General features: G+C 39.6%; 1 protein-coding gene across 1 annotated transcript in view; it reads left to right on the forward strand.

The window, feature by feature from the left end:
- The first annotated feature begins 6,260 nt into the window (after positions 1-6,260).
- Positions 6,261-17,860, forward strand: part of LOC150103651 (uncharacterized) — a 55,760-nt gene continuing 44,160 nt past the window's right edge. The window contains exon 1 of the mRNA XM_090397726.1: positions 6,261-7,942. Within this exon, the coding sequence (XP_090253852.1) occupies positions 6,833-7,918 (1,086 nt within the window). The 5' untranslated portion in view covers positions 6,261-6,832 and the 3' untranslated portion in view covers positions 7,919-7,942. The remainder of the gene's footprint in view (positions 7,943-17,860) is intronic.

Raw genomic sequence — 17,860 nt, forward strand, 5'->3', positions numbered from 1 at the left:
ACTGACTTAGTTATTATTATTATTATTATTATTATTATTATTATTATTATTATTATTATTATTCAATTACCTGATATGTACCTCTTCAAGATGTGTTCATGCTACTATGACAATACTGCATGATTATGTTTACATTATTATTAATTTCCTATCCCCAATTTTCCTCCAAATTAGTCTATATTGTGATATCTCACATTTCGTACTTCTAAGGACTTCTAACTGAATCAATCCGTCTACATCTTGGTCTTCCTTGGAGTCGCTTTCCTGCCCTCTTGGCACCAAACACCTGTTTTACTAACCTTTCTTCACCCAATCTATATAAGTGGCCACACCACCTGACATTAGCTCTGCTGACGCATTCTTGAATGCTAATATCTCCATTTTTAATATGACATTGCCACTGATGCCATCGGTTCACTCCTCTAATTTTTTTCACAACCCTCATATCTGTGGACTTTAGTCTGATCACGTGCTTTATGAAAACTGTCTTTTATACTGTTAGTTTGATGTTTTAGCTAATTTCTCTCTTATTCCATATAAATATATTCAGCTGGCTGCCCACTGTACCAACTTTGATTATTCTGTTTCTGTTTCCAAATTTAATTTGCCATCTTCGACTAAAAAGTGTTCCTGAAATGTTTAATTTGTTCTATAGGTTCACTATTCAGAATGCAGCTGATTTTCATAGATTTGGTTTTTTTTTGCGGCTAACTTTCATGCCTAATTTGTTACAATTGTTATTCTTTTTGTAAGAGAATACTGCAAACTTACACTGAATGTGTTTAGTAGTTCAATATCATCTGCAGAAAGCAAACAGCTAAGTTTGACATCTCCAATTCTCATATCAGACTGCTTGATGTCGCTTTCTTTCATAATGTGACCATATAGATGATGAATAAGAGCGGAGATAACGTGCATACTTGTCTTATACCTGATTTTACATCAAACCATCTTCCTGTACTTCCTTCAATTCTAACTTCTGACTTACAACTCAAATAAAGACTACGCTTGATATAATGCCCCATTGACACCATATAACTAGCGTTTTGAATAGCTTCTCTCTTGCCACTTTGTCATATGCCTTTTCCAGATCGACAAAACTCAAGTTTGTTATATTCCCATGATTTCTCAACTATTTGTTGTAAAGTGAAGATTTGATCCTGATAGCCTCTATTTGGCCTGAATCCAGCGTGTTCTTTAAGTGTCTCTTCCACAATCTTTCTCAACCTCTTGTCAAGGATGCTTGCATAAATCTTACAAGTGTTATTCTTTCAATTCGTGGAACACTTAGCATTTCAATTCTTTCAATTCGTGGAACACTTAGTAAAGAAATTCCGCTGTAGTTCTCACATTCAATTTTATTCCCTTTTTTATAGATGGGTATTATGGCAGCGCTATTCCAAATCATCGGGAATTCAATCTTCTGACCGGGCTCTCTGAATTACGCAACGCAGCCGCTGCAAAACGTTTATACCTCCATACTTAAACATTTCTGGTCGAATATCATCTATTCCAGCTACCTGTACAGACATGCATTCCTCTTGAAAAATTTCTAGTATGGTTCTGTCACTCTTTGGTTCGTGTAACAGTCTTTCAATGTAATTACTCCAGATATCTAGGATATCTTCAGTTTTTCATGCCACCTTTATCATCTTTGATTCCTTTTCATTTCTCCACCTAAGCTTTTTTCAATGGCCTGCAGAACATTTTGCCACCTTCCTTTCTTCTTTTAGCCTGATTATGATTATTATTATTATTAGAATATCCACATACACTACCTAGAAAGCAATACTCCGCACAAGGAAACTAGACTAAAGTGGCGATTCTCAGATAAACAGAAGCACTTATCTACAACACATTATATAAAAATATTTTACAGGTGCTCTAATAATATGCACATTCTGTGCAGACCATAAATTAAAGAGATGAACAAGGCTATAAACAAACGATAAAGCTGATTTTTTGGAATCAAACAGATAAGCCATTTTTTATAAAACCGGAGACACGTGATACCCTGTGCAGCTACCAGGTGTCTAAATACTATTTCATTAAAAATCAGAACCGCGTATCTATAATAATTCTTCACACAACTAACTGCATCAAATATTAATAAAATTACTGTGGAGGTTTTTTCTGTATTCCAGCTAAGTTAAAAAAACACAAACTTTGCAACCTACAGCAGTATCAAATAAATAAATAAGATATTCGAGATTACATTACTGTTGAAGAAAAATATATGGTCTGCCCATCTCCTAAACGTAATGAAAGTGTTATGAACAATAAACCAGTCCGAAGAAGCTTAAGCACTCCAGTTTTTGTGTGTGGGGGTGGGGGGAGGAAGATGTGTGCATTTCTTGTGTGTGTGTGTGTGTGTGTGTGTGTGTGTGTGTGTGTGTGTGTGTGTGTGTGTGTGTGTGTGTGTGTGTGTGTGTGTCCAAGGTTTACAATTATTTGGATCAAGACTTATGAGAGTCAATCCACAGAATATAATACTGACGTTTCAAAGATTACTTTCTAAACTGATCTGCTGTTTGGAAGAAGTAGAATAAGTTACGAGAGCGTGAATTAATTCAAGTGAAATATCTTTATGAATAGGTCTTCAAAGATGACTCTAAAACCCTAATGACATCTTTTTCGTCCAACACAACGATTAGCTATCCATTGACAAAAACTCAGCAATGTTTAATTTCCAAATGGGTTAAATATTTTTACTCCTAAATAATTGTAAACCTTGGACGCACACACACACACACACAACAAAATCATAAACCATGTTATACCACGTGATCAATGGTCAAGTACAGTAAATTTCATCTGACGTAAAAACAATCTGTATGAAAAATCAGGGTTTAATTTTTATGTGACTTAAGCCCATGAAAGGCTATAAACCGAGAGTACATTAGTATCGTGGTTAACTAAAGATTTAATTATTTTTTAATATTTTATTTATTTTTTAAGAAATTCAGGAATTCTACTGTAGAAACCAATCACGGAACTTTATCAAGATACTTCAAGCCGCCAAATAGCATCTCTCACACTGGGCAATGAAATATCGCAATTGATATTATTATTATTATTATTATTATTATTATTATTATTATTATTATTATTATTATTATTATTATTATTAATCAGTTACCACTCAAAGGTAAGATATTCCAGTACGCAGACGATACAGCAATAATACCCATCCATAATAACGCAAGCATAGCCCAAACAAATATGCAACATGATATAAATCTGATCATAGACTGGCTCACGAAAAACTCCATACACTTAAACTCAGAAAAGACAAAATTAATAATATTCAGAAATCCACTGACTCGATTAGTTGATAACAAATATATAACCATCCAACATCCACTTTCCAACACAATAAACACACAGAACAGCAAAACCACTACAATCACTCAGGTTGAAACAATACGATACCTTGGAATTTACCTCGATGCTGATATGAACTGGAATAGCCATATAAAACATCTACACAACAAACCCCGAACAATAAATGGCAAACTCTACAGATTAAAAGACATAGTTCCCATACGCCTAAAAACACTAATATACAAAGCACTATGCCAAAATATACTACGATACGCTATAACAACGTATGCTTTCTGTGCACCCTACAAATTAAATAGATTAATGTCGCTACAGTACAAAATGACAAAACTGATCTTTTGGGAACAAACAGAAAATCACGACCTTATAAACATTGCAATGGCAGAACACAAAATACTGACAGCAAAACATTTATGTCACTATGCAGCTTTGCTAAAACATTATTTCGATGCCAACTACAGGACAGTCAGAAATACATACCGTAAAACAAGACCTCAGACTACTAATTATATCACATATAAATACAATAATCACTACGGAAAGGCCACGCGAAACTTCTACATCCCAGACATGATAAACAAATTACGTTTTGAATACAGAAACCTTACAAACTACAATAGCCTGAAAAGAGCTCTAAGGACATACTACGAACAAGAAACACGCACCCAAAATACCATACAAACTTAATGAAACACAATATATTCGCTCAGGCTTCCAGTTCAGCGACGCATCAGTACATTCCAATTTATTGGGGGGGGGGGGCACGCGCGCACGTGTGTGTGTGCGTGTGTGCGTGTGCGTGTGAGTGCGCGCGCGCGAATTTCTCAATCATAGATTCCGTAGCATCCTAACACAGCAAAAAAAAAAAAAAAAAACAATACATAATAACCAACTGGTGCCATCCTCAGATAAGCTTACATTTAAGCTTCGAGGATGAAAGGAAAAAAAAAATTAGTTTTCATCCAAGATGTATCATATGTAACCAAATGCATGTAATGTACGTATCACAAGAAAACCAATGTATGTATGTATTATATGTAAACCAATGTACGTAATGTAAATATCACATGTAAATGAATGCAAGTAATGTATCATATGTAAACAAATGAATGTAATGTATATAATAACTGTAACAAATGTATGTAATGTATATAATAACTGTAACAAATGTATGCAATGTAAAAAAAAAAAATTATTTTAAAAGTAAATCATGAGTTTACACCGTATGTTTGTGAAAATAAGGACACATAATATTCAGATTGCATATGTGTAAATACTGTTGTACAATCACACCTTTTCAAACTTGGGAAAAAAATACTAAACTACAATGTGTAATATTATACAACTTATGTAACTCTGAACAATATAATTGTAAATTATTATTATGGTTGTTATATAAAAAAAACTGTTATCATCATTACTATTTAAATCTCATTATATGTAGCACAAAGTGCTGAACCTTGTAAAATAATATACTGAATAGATGATCATTGTACATATGTAAAGATTTGAAAGAACAATAAAAAAAATAATAAAAAAATTATTATTACTATTATATTTCAAATATGGTGTGTATTAATAGTCATTAGTTTAGGGAAGTGATATTATTTCAGTAACGTTATTCATTTCCACAGTAACTGTATTTGCATGCTAAAAGTTATAGTAGATTTGCCCAATCTTTTTGATTAGTGATAGTTCTGCTCTCCGTTCTCCCTTGTGGCTCTGCTGTGGGAGCGTTGACTTGTACTTGCACTTCGTCTCACTCCGCTTCATTCACGGTTCTTCCCGACAGTCCTCGGCAGCAGTGTGTCTTCGTACCCTTTGATCTATTGAAGCTGAAATTGAAATTTAAATTATCGTCCGGAATATCAAATTCCATAAATTCGATCAGTAGAAGCGATGACTGTTTAAGTATACAGACAATCAAATCGTTGCACCAAACTTTCCTAATAGGACTTAATACAATAGGCTAAGTGTTGGTCTGTCTTCAATGTGATGAATTCCTCCATTAGGCTTCAGTGTTCAGGCTAAGTCGCAACCCCGCCCTCCCCCGATGAGAAGACTCTAACAGCTGCTTAATACAAACAGCCCAATCGCCGTTAGCCTTTGTATGATAGGCTAACATAGCAAAGAAGGATCAACACAAAAGCGCAGAAATAAGCTAGTGTGACAGTTTTTTTTTAATATAAGAATGATTTTAGTTATCCTGTAACACTCTACCGACCACGACGTCCGTTGAATAACATGGATAAGAAGTGCAATTTGGTCTCACTATTTCGTCCACCATGGCCGGTAATATAAATAGCAAAGATAAGAGGTTGAAAACCCAACAGTGCTTCGTGGCATAATAATAATAATAATAATAATAATAATAATAATAATAATAATAATAATAATAATAATAATAATAATAATAATAAGCTCACAGCAAATTAGCAAAGGCGTCTTTTTTATCTCTGTTTTTCACTCCCACGCTCTGTCTGAAGCCCTTTTGTGAACTCTTGAAGATGTTTCTCCAACATGTGGTCAGGAGCATTTGCGAATCCTTGAGGTGTGTAAACCTCGGTCCATTGAACGAGGAGAGGAAGAAGCAGCCACACAACAATTAGTAAGTGGGATGGTGTTGAAAGAGATTCCTAATTTGGTAATCACCCCGATGCGGATGCTGGGGGAAGCCCTATGGGTTTACCTGTCGGATTTGAAACCGATTATTAATTCTTCTTCATGTGAGCAAAAGCGGTAATTTGAGAGCATCCCATTCAGGACTAAACGAACTTCCCTACCTGGCTGTAGAGGGCGCTACGCTCTCTCCTCCTCTTCCGAAGCCTGGCACGGATCACTCGTCACTGTCGCACGTTGTTTCTGCAACTTTTCTCTCAAGGAGCGTCGGAAACCGTGCAAAAGTGTTCGCCCCTCGCGGCTTCTTCCTCCGCATGACGTCACCAGGATACCCTTCTTCGACTTGGCTGCCGAAAGGTATTGGCAGACTCGGCGATGCCATCCGGGTCCAGCCATCGACTCTCGTGACGTCACCGTTCGTCACCACCTTCATAAATATCGTAGTGGAAGCGGCGACAGGGATGTTGGAAAGCTCGGGCTCCACAACTGCTGACGCCGTATGTTGTCTTCGACCCGGACGTAGTTGACACGGGGGCTCCCCTCGTCGCAATGATCGGCGTCACCGAAGCAAGTTTTGCCAACGTTCCCGCACTTCTTCGGAGCGCAGCGAACGTTCAGTAGCGCCCTCTATCAGTGAACAAAGCTCACTGGAAGCGAACAGCGAAAGAAAACAAGAAGTTTGCTGCGTGCCCCGTTCCCAAGTCGGACGCTTCTCGTCGTGTCAGTGCTGCGCTCATGTGCACGCGCTCTTATCTGCACTTTCGCAGTGAGAACGAAGAGATGTGAGACTGTCCGACTCTGTTTTTTCTCCACTGCGAGATTTCTGATGCTCTAAACTGCAACAGTGGCGACCACTCACAGTTTCCCGACTATGGACGGCGGCAGGATGGAGCAAGAGCCGATGACCGAGGACTACGTGCACGACTTCGACCTGGAGCACCTGGAGGAGGTGGTGAAGCAGGAAATGCATCGAGCCAAGTACGGAGCGTTGAACTGCGGCACTTCTCATGGCATGCACGTGGTGCAGAACTCCGGGGTGGAGCACCTGCACATGCATTCTCACGTGCATCCCCTGCCTTCGTCGGGCAGCCTCATGCCCTGTCACCGCAAGCCCGTCGCCCTGGCCGCAACTACACCAGGCACTCCTCCCGACACGCCGCCTGGAAACACGATGTGTCACAGTCTGCCGCCCTCTCCGGCTTTCGCAGCTGTTCCGGTCACAAATCTGGCCAGCCCAATCATGCCTCCTGCTTCCATGGAGTCGAAGACCCCAAATTTGATGGACGATAGCATGATGTGGTTCACCCAAGGGCTTCGGTACAGCGGAGTCAACGGAATCACGACCCAGGAACCACTTGACCTTCGGCCGCAGTGCGGGAGCGAAATGGAAGGCTGGCTCATCAGGAAGGAATATCCCGAAGTGCAAATGATGCCTCCGACCCCCGGACCCCTGTCGCAAAAGGGACCTTCGGGGGGTCACATGAATCCGATGGGGAACACCGGCTCCAGTGTTGTAATGAGCGGCAACGGTATCGGCGGAGGCTCGATCAGCGGAAATGTGCACGGCGGAGGACATCATCATTCCATGAGGGACTTGCTGAACGACGACCAGCTGGTCACTCTAACCGTGCGCGAACTGAATAAGAGACTCCACGGCTACCCTCGCGAGGATGTCGTCCGACTGAAGCAGAAGAGACGAACCCTGAAAAACCGAGGCTACGCCCAGAACTGCCGCACTAAACGACTGGCTCAACGGCACGAGCTGGAGGGAAGGAACCGCATCCTGCAGGGGGAGATGAATCGTCTGAGACAAGAACTCGAGCGAGCATGTCAAGAAAGGGACTTTTACAAGCAGCAGTTGGAGGTCCTACGAGGGAGGGACTGCTCTCAGGGATCCCTGTCCAGCGTGTCCAGCGGAGCAGTGAGCAACCCCAGCTCTCCGGAGTTCTACCTATGAGGAGCCACCGCAGCATTTGAACAGGTGATTTTTCTGTCCGTCCGTCCGTCTGTCTGTGTATGTGTGTGTCTGTGAAAATATTTTTGGTTTAATAACCAAATTAGGGTCTACAGGAGGAATGTTCCTCTGCTTAAAGCAAGCTTAAGTAGTTGAGTGGAGAGGAGTGTTGGGAGAATGTTGGCTCTTAGAGTGGAAAGATGTTCTCGGTTGCTTCCAAAGAGAATCATGAAGTAAACAAAAAATGCTCTTAAAGGAGGTGCCTCTTAATAGTTATCTCTTGTCTTCTGGAGTTTACTCTTAAAAGGGTTATCCTTGTTTTCAATTTTGAAGTCGCATGCAATCTGACGTGGGTCTCCCTTCTTGTCATAAAGGTTTCAGTGAATGTTCTGTGAAATTCTTCCCCTCCTGGGCAAAGCTCCCTTCAGAGAAGTGTGGAAAGCTGTTGAGATAAACTGTGTGTTTTTATTTATCCGTTTTGGGGAATGCTCGTTTGATCTCAATACCCAGTAGCATCATACGCGCCTTGAACTCTCACCATTTAACTTGCAGTTCTTTTAGGTGGGATATTCTGAGCTTCGAAATGCCTAGAAAATGACTGCAAACAAACGTGTTACTTTATAGGCAATCTCTCCTTCCCAGTTTCGATGTGATGACAACAAAGATTTTGCTGCCTTTTGTAATGAAAAAATTTAAGGGTTAACAGGAGGGTGTACAATCGAAATTAAGGGATTTTATCTTCGATGTGGTTCAGTAAAAAGACTTCCGTGTCTTTGCAGAACATTGAAAAATAGCGAAATGAAATCGGCTGCTGGAATTTCCCTTAATCCACAGGATCGGTCTCTTTGACGAAAGGAAGGAGGAAGCGTAGGCAGAAACATTTGGATTCAACAAAGCGATGATGAGGAGAAAGGCGGCTTTACATATTCTGAAAGCTGCGAGATGTTGAAATAATCGCTGATGCTGCTTTCTGTTAAAAGCTAACTTGACGAACAGAACGTTGGTGGCTAATCAGAACAAGACATCATCAAGGATAAGCTTTTCTTACACGATATACTTACACAATAATCTAAAAGAAAGAAAAAGAGATTAGGTGCGGGTGTGTGTCGGGGTTGCCTTCTTAAAAGCAGTTTCCTTAACCCTGACCTGACCTGCATACACGACATGATATTCGGGTGTTAATTTTAGCGCTTTTGTGACCAACCACAAACTATTCTTTCAAGCAGTGCGGTGGTGTCACACCAGTTAATGTCCTACCGAAAGAAGACATTCCCACACATTGATTTCACATTGATTTCAAATGGTAAGGAATTTGAGGATGTGTAAGTAAGCATCCACCCTGTAGAAAGAGAAAATCTTTCTAAGATTGATGCAACTCCTAAGGGTTTTCTGATTCCCTCCTTATCTGGTACTCATTTTTATTTCCTCATTTTAGTTCTTTCATTCTGAACTTTCCATTTCCCTCCTGACTAAACGTACGGTTTAGTTGAAAAATTCCTTTACTGTCAGGTAAAGAGAAAAGCTGATTTTACGCACGGAGTTTTACTGCGATAACAATTATAATTTTGTCAAACTCTAAAATGAGGACCTCAGTGGCATCTGCGCGTGACAACACCGCCTAACTACCGCAAGAAAAATCGGAACTTAGGAGGTGTTGTCCCAAGTCCGTCTTCTTTGCACTATCAATCTATGCGAATGAAAATCTATGCACTATCAATCTATTGCACTATGCGAAACATACCATTCTGAATCGATGGTACACAGAACAATGTCAAATACGCACTCGAACAACAGTGCACTGTGCGTATTGTATTAGCTGATCATCAGGTGCTAAAAAATATGCATTGCAGTGAGTCGGTGCTTAGAAGGAAGACGTCGCTGAAATAGCGCATCCTATTTTTTGGAGAGAGAGAGAGAGTTGCACATTATATCCGTGCTTACACAGACATACCTTACACAGAGATACTGCTCACAAAAACATCGGCAGCACTTCCTCCGTACCACAAAATATCGAAGCAGTTTAAAATTATTGAACTGCAACCAACAGGTTCAAATCCTATCGTGAGTAAGATTGATTGTGAATGTCCTCAGGCATTTATTATAAGTACCCAGTGAAGGTACTAAATATGCGATAGGTTACAATCTTTCATGGATGGGAACGATACAATAAAGAAAACGAAATTGGGATTGTTTCCTAAAAACGTGGAGTAATCGCTGTCGCGTGTCAGAATAGAGGGGAAGGCGCGATTTTCTCGTTTGGTTCGCGACTGTTGCGCACTTCTCTTGTAATAATTGGGTTGATTCACTACTTGCATTGATGGGACAACCGAACGAGAAACTTTGGGTTGCAGCACATCGCCATGAACTGTTAGTATTTTACGACGTACGTCAGTATGGAGTAATGGCAGTGACCTCTCTATTAGTACATGTCAGGTCATATGCTCTTCATCAACCTGCTGACATCTGTATTAACACCCGCTGTCTTCCCCATCGCTGTAACTGCCGGCGGATAGCAAATGAACGTTTTTTAAATGGAAAAGAGTACTTTCTTTCCCAGCAGGTAGATTATCTAAGAGATAATCCAAAACTCTTGCTCTGAAGATGGAACTTTTTTCTAGCCACTTCCGTAAGCAGAGACGTCTCATACGAAGAAATTCATCTGCCACATTTGCTAACATTAGTGGCTATGGTGGGATTCGAACCGATTCGAACCGAGAACCCATTGGTTGGAGAGTAGACGCGCTATCCACTCTGCTAACCAGGCTAAACAGTTACGAAAGCTGCTGAAAGAACTGTGAGGGATTATCAAACGAAAGTAACCTTTTTAGTGCGAAGTCTTTTTTTTTTCTGAATCTGAGTTTTCATCCTTCATGAGATCCAGACAGAAAACGCAATTGACAGACTTAAAGACAGTCGAGCCTCAGCTATCGTTGCTCGTGCTCATCTATTCATGAAGGTCGTGTTGGGGGAGATAAAAAATTACTCTGGAAGTTCCTCCAACACGAAAATTTTCAAAATAAAAAAAAAGAAGCGAAATATGAAATAAATGAATTAATCTTGTTATCCAAGACAAACGAGAGATTACGTAACCAATGGCGATGAGAGAGCTGATGCAGCACCAGATAAGACTTCAATGTGGGAACTGCTAAACGTGAGTTAACCGACTTGTACTTCAAGTTTATATTACTTGAGGTTAGAAAAATTAGAATATTCGGTGATTAAAGCCAAGACCTGTCTGAGACTAACTCCGAGGATCAAAACTGAAGTAACTCTTATCCACCGACCCACCATCCAGCATGGATGGAACTTAAGGTTTATCCTGCAATCAAACCAGTAATGTCAAAAAAAAAAAGACAAGAAGACATGCGATAGGTGTAATGTTTAGATTTTTAGAGACAGCATTAACATGCAGGTGAGAGAAATGCCTCAAATGGTTCTCACATTCTTCAATGGACGAAATACTACATCGATTGCAAGTATTCGCATCAACTAATATGAACAACTCTGGATTTTGACGAAGAGTTTAGTGCAAATGTTACTTGCTAAAATATAAACGCGTATACAGGGTGGGATACAATACAAGAACGGCGCATTTAGTCAGGAATACTGCCCAAGTTAATCTTATGTTTTGTAAATAAGAGAAATTGTCCTCTCCTCCTGTCCCAAAGGAAAGAGGAGGTCCTGGTCAGTTCTTACTCCTGCATCAAGTGAAATGCTTAGTAATAAAAAGGGAGCTGATCGTTCAGAAATGAGCACGATGGAAAGTGTGTTTATTCCCTTTCATTTCAGTTAAAGAGGGTGGGTTCGGAAATGTTTGGTTGCTTCAAGGACTTCGCAAAGTAGATCAGTCTGTTTTAGGCAAACAGAATTTCTGCTTTACATAAATGGTCGTAAAGTAAAGAATTTCTTTTCTCTGAACGTCTTTGGCATTCGTTTCATGAATTCATTGTACTCTTCATTCTTGTTTTAATGTAGTTCACGTAAGTTCGGGGATGTCATGGGGAATGTCACTGTGCGCGACATGCAGAATGAAGACAAGACGAAAAAGTACTCGAATTGCAAAATGTGTTTCGTGGATTAATTGATAGTTCTGACGAAACCGAATATATCCGAGTATTTTATCACATGTTCAGGCAATTCGGTGTTCGCTCTAACCCTGTCCACACATTTAGAGATAGAATAGTCCAGAATAAGGGACTGTCGCGAAAATTAAACAGTTTTAAATCAGTTACATGCTCATTTGGTCAGTCATCAAATGAACCAGGGTAATTGTGTCCCTGCTCTTCTTTTTGAAGGTAGTGAGAACTCTTTCTGGTGGAGCAACCCTGCAGTGAATGGCCTGGCTGAGACGTGGCGCCCGGTTGGGTCCGAAGCAAATACCTTGGATCGGCCCTTCGGCTGATTTTCTATTTCCTATCTTATCTCAGATTTTATTATTTGTCCCATCATTCCCATTTTTTCTGCCCATAGATTAAGTTTCCACTGTTTTAATCTATGGATAACATTCTACTTATGCATCTCTTTGCATCGATGTCTAGGCAGGCCTCCGAGTAAATCTAAGAGCAGTTCTTTCTCTTAGACCATTTCCAGCTAGCACTCTGTATTCGACACCTTTATACACTCTCTCGTATTCTGTTTTGCCAGTGTATTTTCTCAGGGCGGTTTATCTGCTAACATGGTTAATAGTCCAGCCTATCCGGAAGAAAAATTCTTGCTTCTCTCGTATGAGAATGACAAACTCACCTCGAGTGAAAAACCCTTTTAATCCTGGACGAATATCCTCACTCCAGAGACAATACTTGATCCAAGCCTTTTCCAGCAAAAGAACGGATGACAGGACCTGCACCACGAAGGCGCCGCTGTATCTCATCTTCAACTAGGACATCCCCTTGGGGGTGAAATCAATTTTTTCCTTCCCCAGGACGATAGAAAGTGCCAAAATTAGAAATTTCTCCGCTTCAAGAGGTTTTTTTCAAAGTAAAGACGACCATCAGTTAAACATATCTTTTATTTAAATAATATTTTGTACACCCTCAAATACAAAATACCAAATATTTTTGTAACACAGGTATTCTGTAACCCGTCATTTTATTGAGTATTTTTGACAAGGAAAAATCTTAAATTTCGGTTAACTAAGTTCATTAGATGCTCACAGAAAAACAAACAATCGCAGCAAGCCGAGTGCAAAATGTATTTAAAAATAGAAAGGTTACGAAATTTATTTACTATCTGCTGTTGGGTAGCGTGATAGACTGCCGAATGAGCCCACACACACACAAGAAATACGTTTGACTTCAAAAACTTCACCAGACGTGTCTGTGGATATTTTAGAGCATGAAAGGTTCCTGTTGGTGGCAAAGATGAGGAAAAATACATTCTTGTTTCGTAGCTGAGACTCAAGTTTTTACTAAGGCGGAATGTAAACGGTAACGATCCCGACTTCTCTTGTTCAAAAATAGTAAATTCTGAAGAATGACTTTATTGCTTGTATGCACGAGTGAGTCAGCTAAATAATGGGAAAGGCGGAGATATTTGTCTGTTTAAAGTCAACAGAGAAAGAAACTGCAGACACTCGGAAGTTTCCCAATAGAAATTAAAACGATCATGCAGCTGAAACAGAACAATCGCACGCCCCCCCCAAATGTGCTGCATAAAAAAATTTTAAACGAAATTTATTTATTTTGTTTTATTCACAACATGTTGAAAGTCTGTTGCGTTTCAATTTCGATGCTTTTATAGTGATTTGGGTCAGAATTGTCGTATCCTTTACAGTACTTCAGAGCAACGATACTGTTAGCTGCCCTGGACTGTTATTGTTCCCCGTGTGTCACCAAAGCCGGCATTACATGAGAGATCGTTCATTTCCTGGCTGTCACCCTCACAATACAGTCAATCCCTACCCCCCCCCTTCTCTGTAGAGGTCGATATTTAGTTGGGATATCAGAGCATGATGGGGAGTTAACATTTCACCGCATATTATCTGAGGGTGTAATTTGGGGAATTACCAAACTCACCTTCACACGGGAATTCTCGTCTTTAAATTCACCTATTCACTCTGAAAGCAATCTCGTGTTTTCTCTGATTACACATATATTCATGCCTGCAGACAAATAAAACCAAATATATTCTTATTGTGACGACGATGAGTCATGAGGTAGAAAAAAAGCAGAGGTCTTAAAAAGCAAACTGGACACCTTTAATTACGCTAATTCCGTTGACATTTACCAAGAAAATTAACCAAGCCTTTCATAGACGAAATACTAAAGGAGTGGCGTTGTCTTTTATTGTTTTTAGCCAAAGGGAAAAAATCTAGTCATCAATTTAACAGGCAAGGAAACAATTTCATAAAATTATCCCCACGTTGAATTGTTATTGATAAGTATCGCAGGCATGGAATTTTGCTTAGTCAAAGTTTGGCAGAAAAGCTGAAACCAAAATTTAGATAACTTGAAGCAGTATAAAAGAAATCCTAAACGCTAAAGTTAATTCAATTCTTTCCATCAGAGTGGAATTATTAGAATCATTTCCAAGTCCTTTGCCAAATGTTTTTCAATAAAAAGATCCACGTGAAAGGAAAAACTGTACTTTCTAAGGATGACGTTAGTAAATACAGACGGCACGGAAGTAACCGAAATGCACTGAAAATAGCTGTTATTACGTAATCAGTTTGGTAAGATATGCATTCTTGACACATCCATTAAGTTCTCTGGAAGCTGAGATAGATGGGGGGGGAATATAGAAGTGAATGAGGTAGAGATGTTAAAAATATTTGCAAGAGCGTGATGCTAACACTTTACGTGGTTTGGATTAAGCTTCGGCAGGTGTGTTAGAGGAAGGTGCTGGAGAATTATCCGTGTCTGATCGCTTAACTTTATCTCAATACGATTTCTAAAGATTGCAAAGATGACAAGATTATTCCATTATATAAGGGCAGAGCTAGAAATCATGCAACCAGTCAGTGCTGCACCCAGAGTGGGGGAAGGGGCCCTGGCTCTCCCCAAAGAAAAAAGGAAAAAAAAACACTAGAAAATTTCCAAAAAATCTTTTCCTTATTATTTTTTTTATTATTTATGTTGTGTCGTGTCTTCTATTTCTATCCTACTTATGGATTAACGATCATTGCAGGTGCTCAGTCATAGGTCGTATGCGATGCGTAGTGTGTATTCTCAAAGCGTCTACTCAACTCGGACCCCCCCCCCCCCTCCAAGATTAAATCCTGAGTGCGCTGCTGCAGCCAGTTATAGACTAGTCTTTATCTTTTGGAATAGTTATTAAGGGAGTCTGATGAGAAACCGCATCCAAAAGTGATGATACTTTAATCTTTTACAGAGGACAGTATGGTTTTCTTAAAGTCTTGTTTTACCAATCTGCTCATGTTTTAGAATAAATTGTCAGCCGAGTTGGATAAGGGGGGGGGGATAGATGCACGATGATTCTTTTACATTTTGCTAAGGCAGTCGACAGAATTCTACCCAAGAAGTTATTATACACAACGTATTACTCGTTATATTACAATATACTCGACAACGCTGTGTTGAGCGAGGGACTTTTCTGACACAGAATTCTTTGCAGGCTGACTTGACCAGACTGATTCCATGGACAAAAACGTTAATGACCGTCAGTCTGATATTAGTAAATGCATTTTGGACTGAATACCTTTCTGACTGAGTATTACAGTCTCGTACTTTTCAACGGCTTTCATAAGATCATATGTGGACTACTGTGTCCGATATGTTCGCCAGAGATGAGGAGGCAGTTTTGAAAGATCCAGCGCTGGGCAATCAGAATCAAATCTGTCTTCTGGAACTCCACATAAGACAGCAAAAGTTTATGAGATAGAAAGGAGAAGAAGGGTGGAGACATTGAGCAATGGTAGAAAAATGCAGGCTACTAAATGATTCTTACATTATAGAAGAAGGTTTGCTGCTCGTGCAAGCGGGGACAGGGAACTCAGGTTAGTGTGTGAATGAATGGAAGAAGCTGCCAGTGGACATTAAGGGTGCGTCTTCGTTAAACGTTCTTAAGGAGAGGTACGAAGGAATTACATCTCCCCAAAGGTCCCCAGTCGATGAGATCCTCACTCCCTGGAGGCGCCTACATAATAATAATAATAATAATAATAATAATAATAATAATAATAATAATAATAATAATAATAATAACTGAATGAAACCATTTTCGAGAGCATCCTGAATGCAAGCTTTCACTTAATTCATCCAGCCAATTTACAAATGTGTAATGTTAGATTTTTTTTTTATTTATAATTATTTTCTGTTAATTTATATTGCCAAATTTGCCCCTGCTAATGCTGAAATAGAAGCAAACACTGAAACGACTCAGTCTTTCGAGTCCAAATACCAAATTTCCGTGGAATCAGCCCCGTCAGGACAAGCAAATCACATGCTCTTACCAATCGAAAAAAAAGTATTGCGAAACGTACTTCATAGTCATCATTGATTCTTAGGTACGTTTGTAAGTTCGTACCGTACAAACTGGCTGACCGTTCTTATTACAAATATTGAGATTAAATTCGAGCTGCTGTAACCCCACTTCTGGGTTGAATCTGGTTCAGTTAAAGAAAGTTATTCAACCTAATACAGTTGGCTAAATATAAACAGTGAAATTTAATTTAAGAAAGGTGCATCATTGAGAGTAGCACCACAGCCTCCTTTTCCCCCAGCTAAATGTCTGCAGATCCCGGGTATTCCTCTACTGTTTCGTTTTGTCCATTTTATTAAAATAAAAATAAGCGACATCTCTTAACGAACACGTCATAGGTAAGCCAGCGCGCCAAGCCACGTACTGAGGAAACAGAAGGCCAGTTGCTGTTTATAAGCTGCTCTGACTGTTTTAATGATCGTTAAGGACAGTAGCACACACACACCCCTTCCTTGTTATTTTACTTACCCATAGATCCACACCGTAACATGCAGGTTTTCGAAACCAAAACCGCTGTCTCCTCCGTAGCAGTAATTATTTAAAATATTGTCCTCGAAGCAGAGGCTTCTGACCTGCAGCCAGTCCCTGCTTTGTCATTACGGCTCTTGCAGATAAAGATGGTTTTAGGAGACGAAAAATGATTTGATGGTTCCGTATAGAGCTAAAAAAATAAAACTTAATGAAGGAGATGAAGAGAGAAGGAGGTGTGCATCTCAGATTGAGAGGTTCGTGCTGGCTTAAGGGTTTAGCTGACATTTGTACATGCGAAAAGATAGAGTTTTCTTTCCAATCCTCCTGTAAGGCTAACTTAGCATTTCACCACCTCCTTCTGTTACTGCTATTCTTGTCCATTTCTCTCTCTCTGTGTCTCTCCTCTCTCTCTCTCTGTGGTTCCCCTTTCGTTTAATATGCAACCCATCTCATATCTCTGTTCTCGGCCCCTTTTTCGTCATCCATCAAGAACCACTCGATCTCAGGTGAGGAAGCTTCCTCTGTTTGTTTGCTTCTTTCTTCCTCTTTTATTGGCAGTTTCATTGTGGTGTTTAGGCTTGACAATGTCGGGCATTAACTGCCATTTCTGCACATTCAAGTGTCTAACATCCGACAAAATAGAAAATGACTGACGTGCATGATCAAGGACGGTTCCATGATGATTAAAATGGTCATTAAATTTGAGAAAAGGGACTCATATCTGTGATCCTCTTGATTGATCTTGGGGGAAGAGGAAAGGGGCCTAGTATCATTTTCGATTTTCCCAAACTGTTCAGGGTGTTTTCCGCTATGACATTAATGAGAGGAATTTCGGTGATCAGTATAACTAAACTCTCAACACAGAATTGAAATTGGACCGTTTGATGTACCATTTAATGGACATTGACGTTTCTGTGTAATGGTCCATGTAATGAAAACAGTTTTATAATGTAGTGAGTTTTTATTATAGTATATTGTAGATGAAAATATAAATTTCACTGTAAAATATATCATAAATTTATCACATATTTTAGG

The sequence above is a fragment of the Typopeltis vanoorti genome, chromosome 9 (genome assembly GCF_054136105.1).
Source record: "Typopeltis vanoorti isolate ZY-2024b chromosome 9, IOZ_Tvanoo_1.0, whole genome shotgun sequence".
NCBI classification, from domain to species: domain Eukaryota; kingdom Metazoa; phylum Arthropoda; class Arachnida; order Uropygi; family Thelyphonidae; genus Typopeltis; species Typopeltis vanoorti.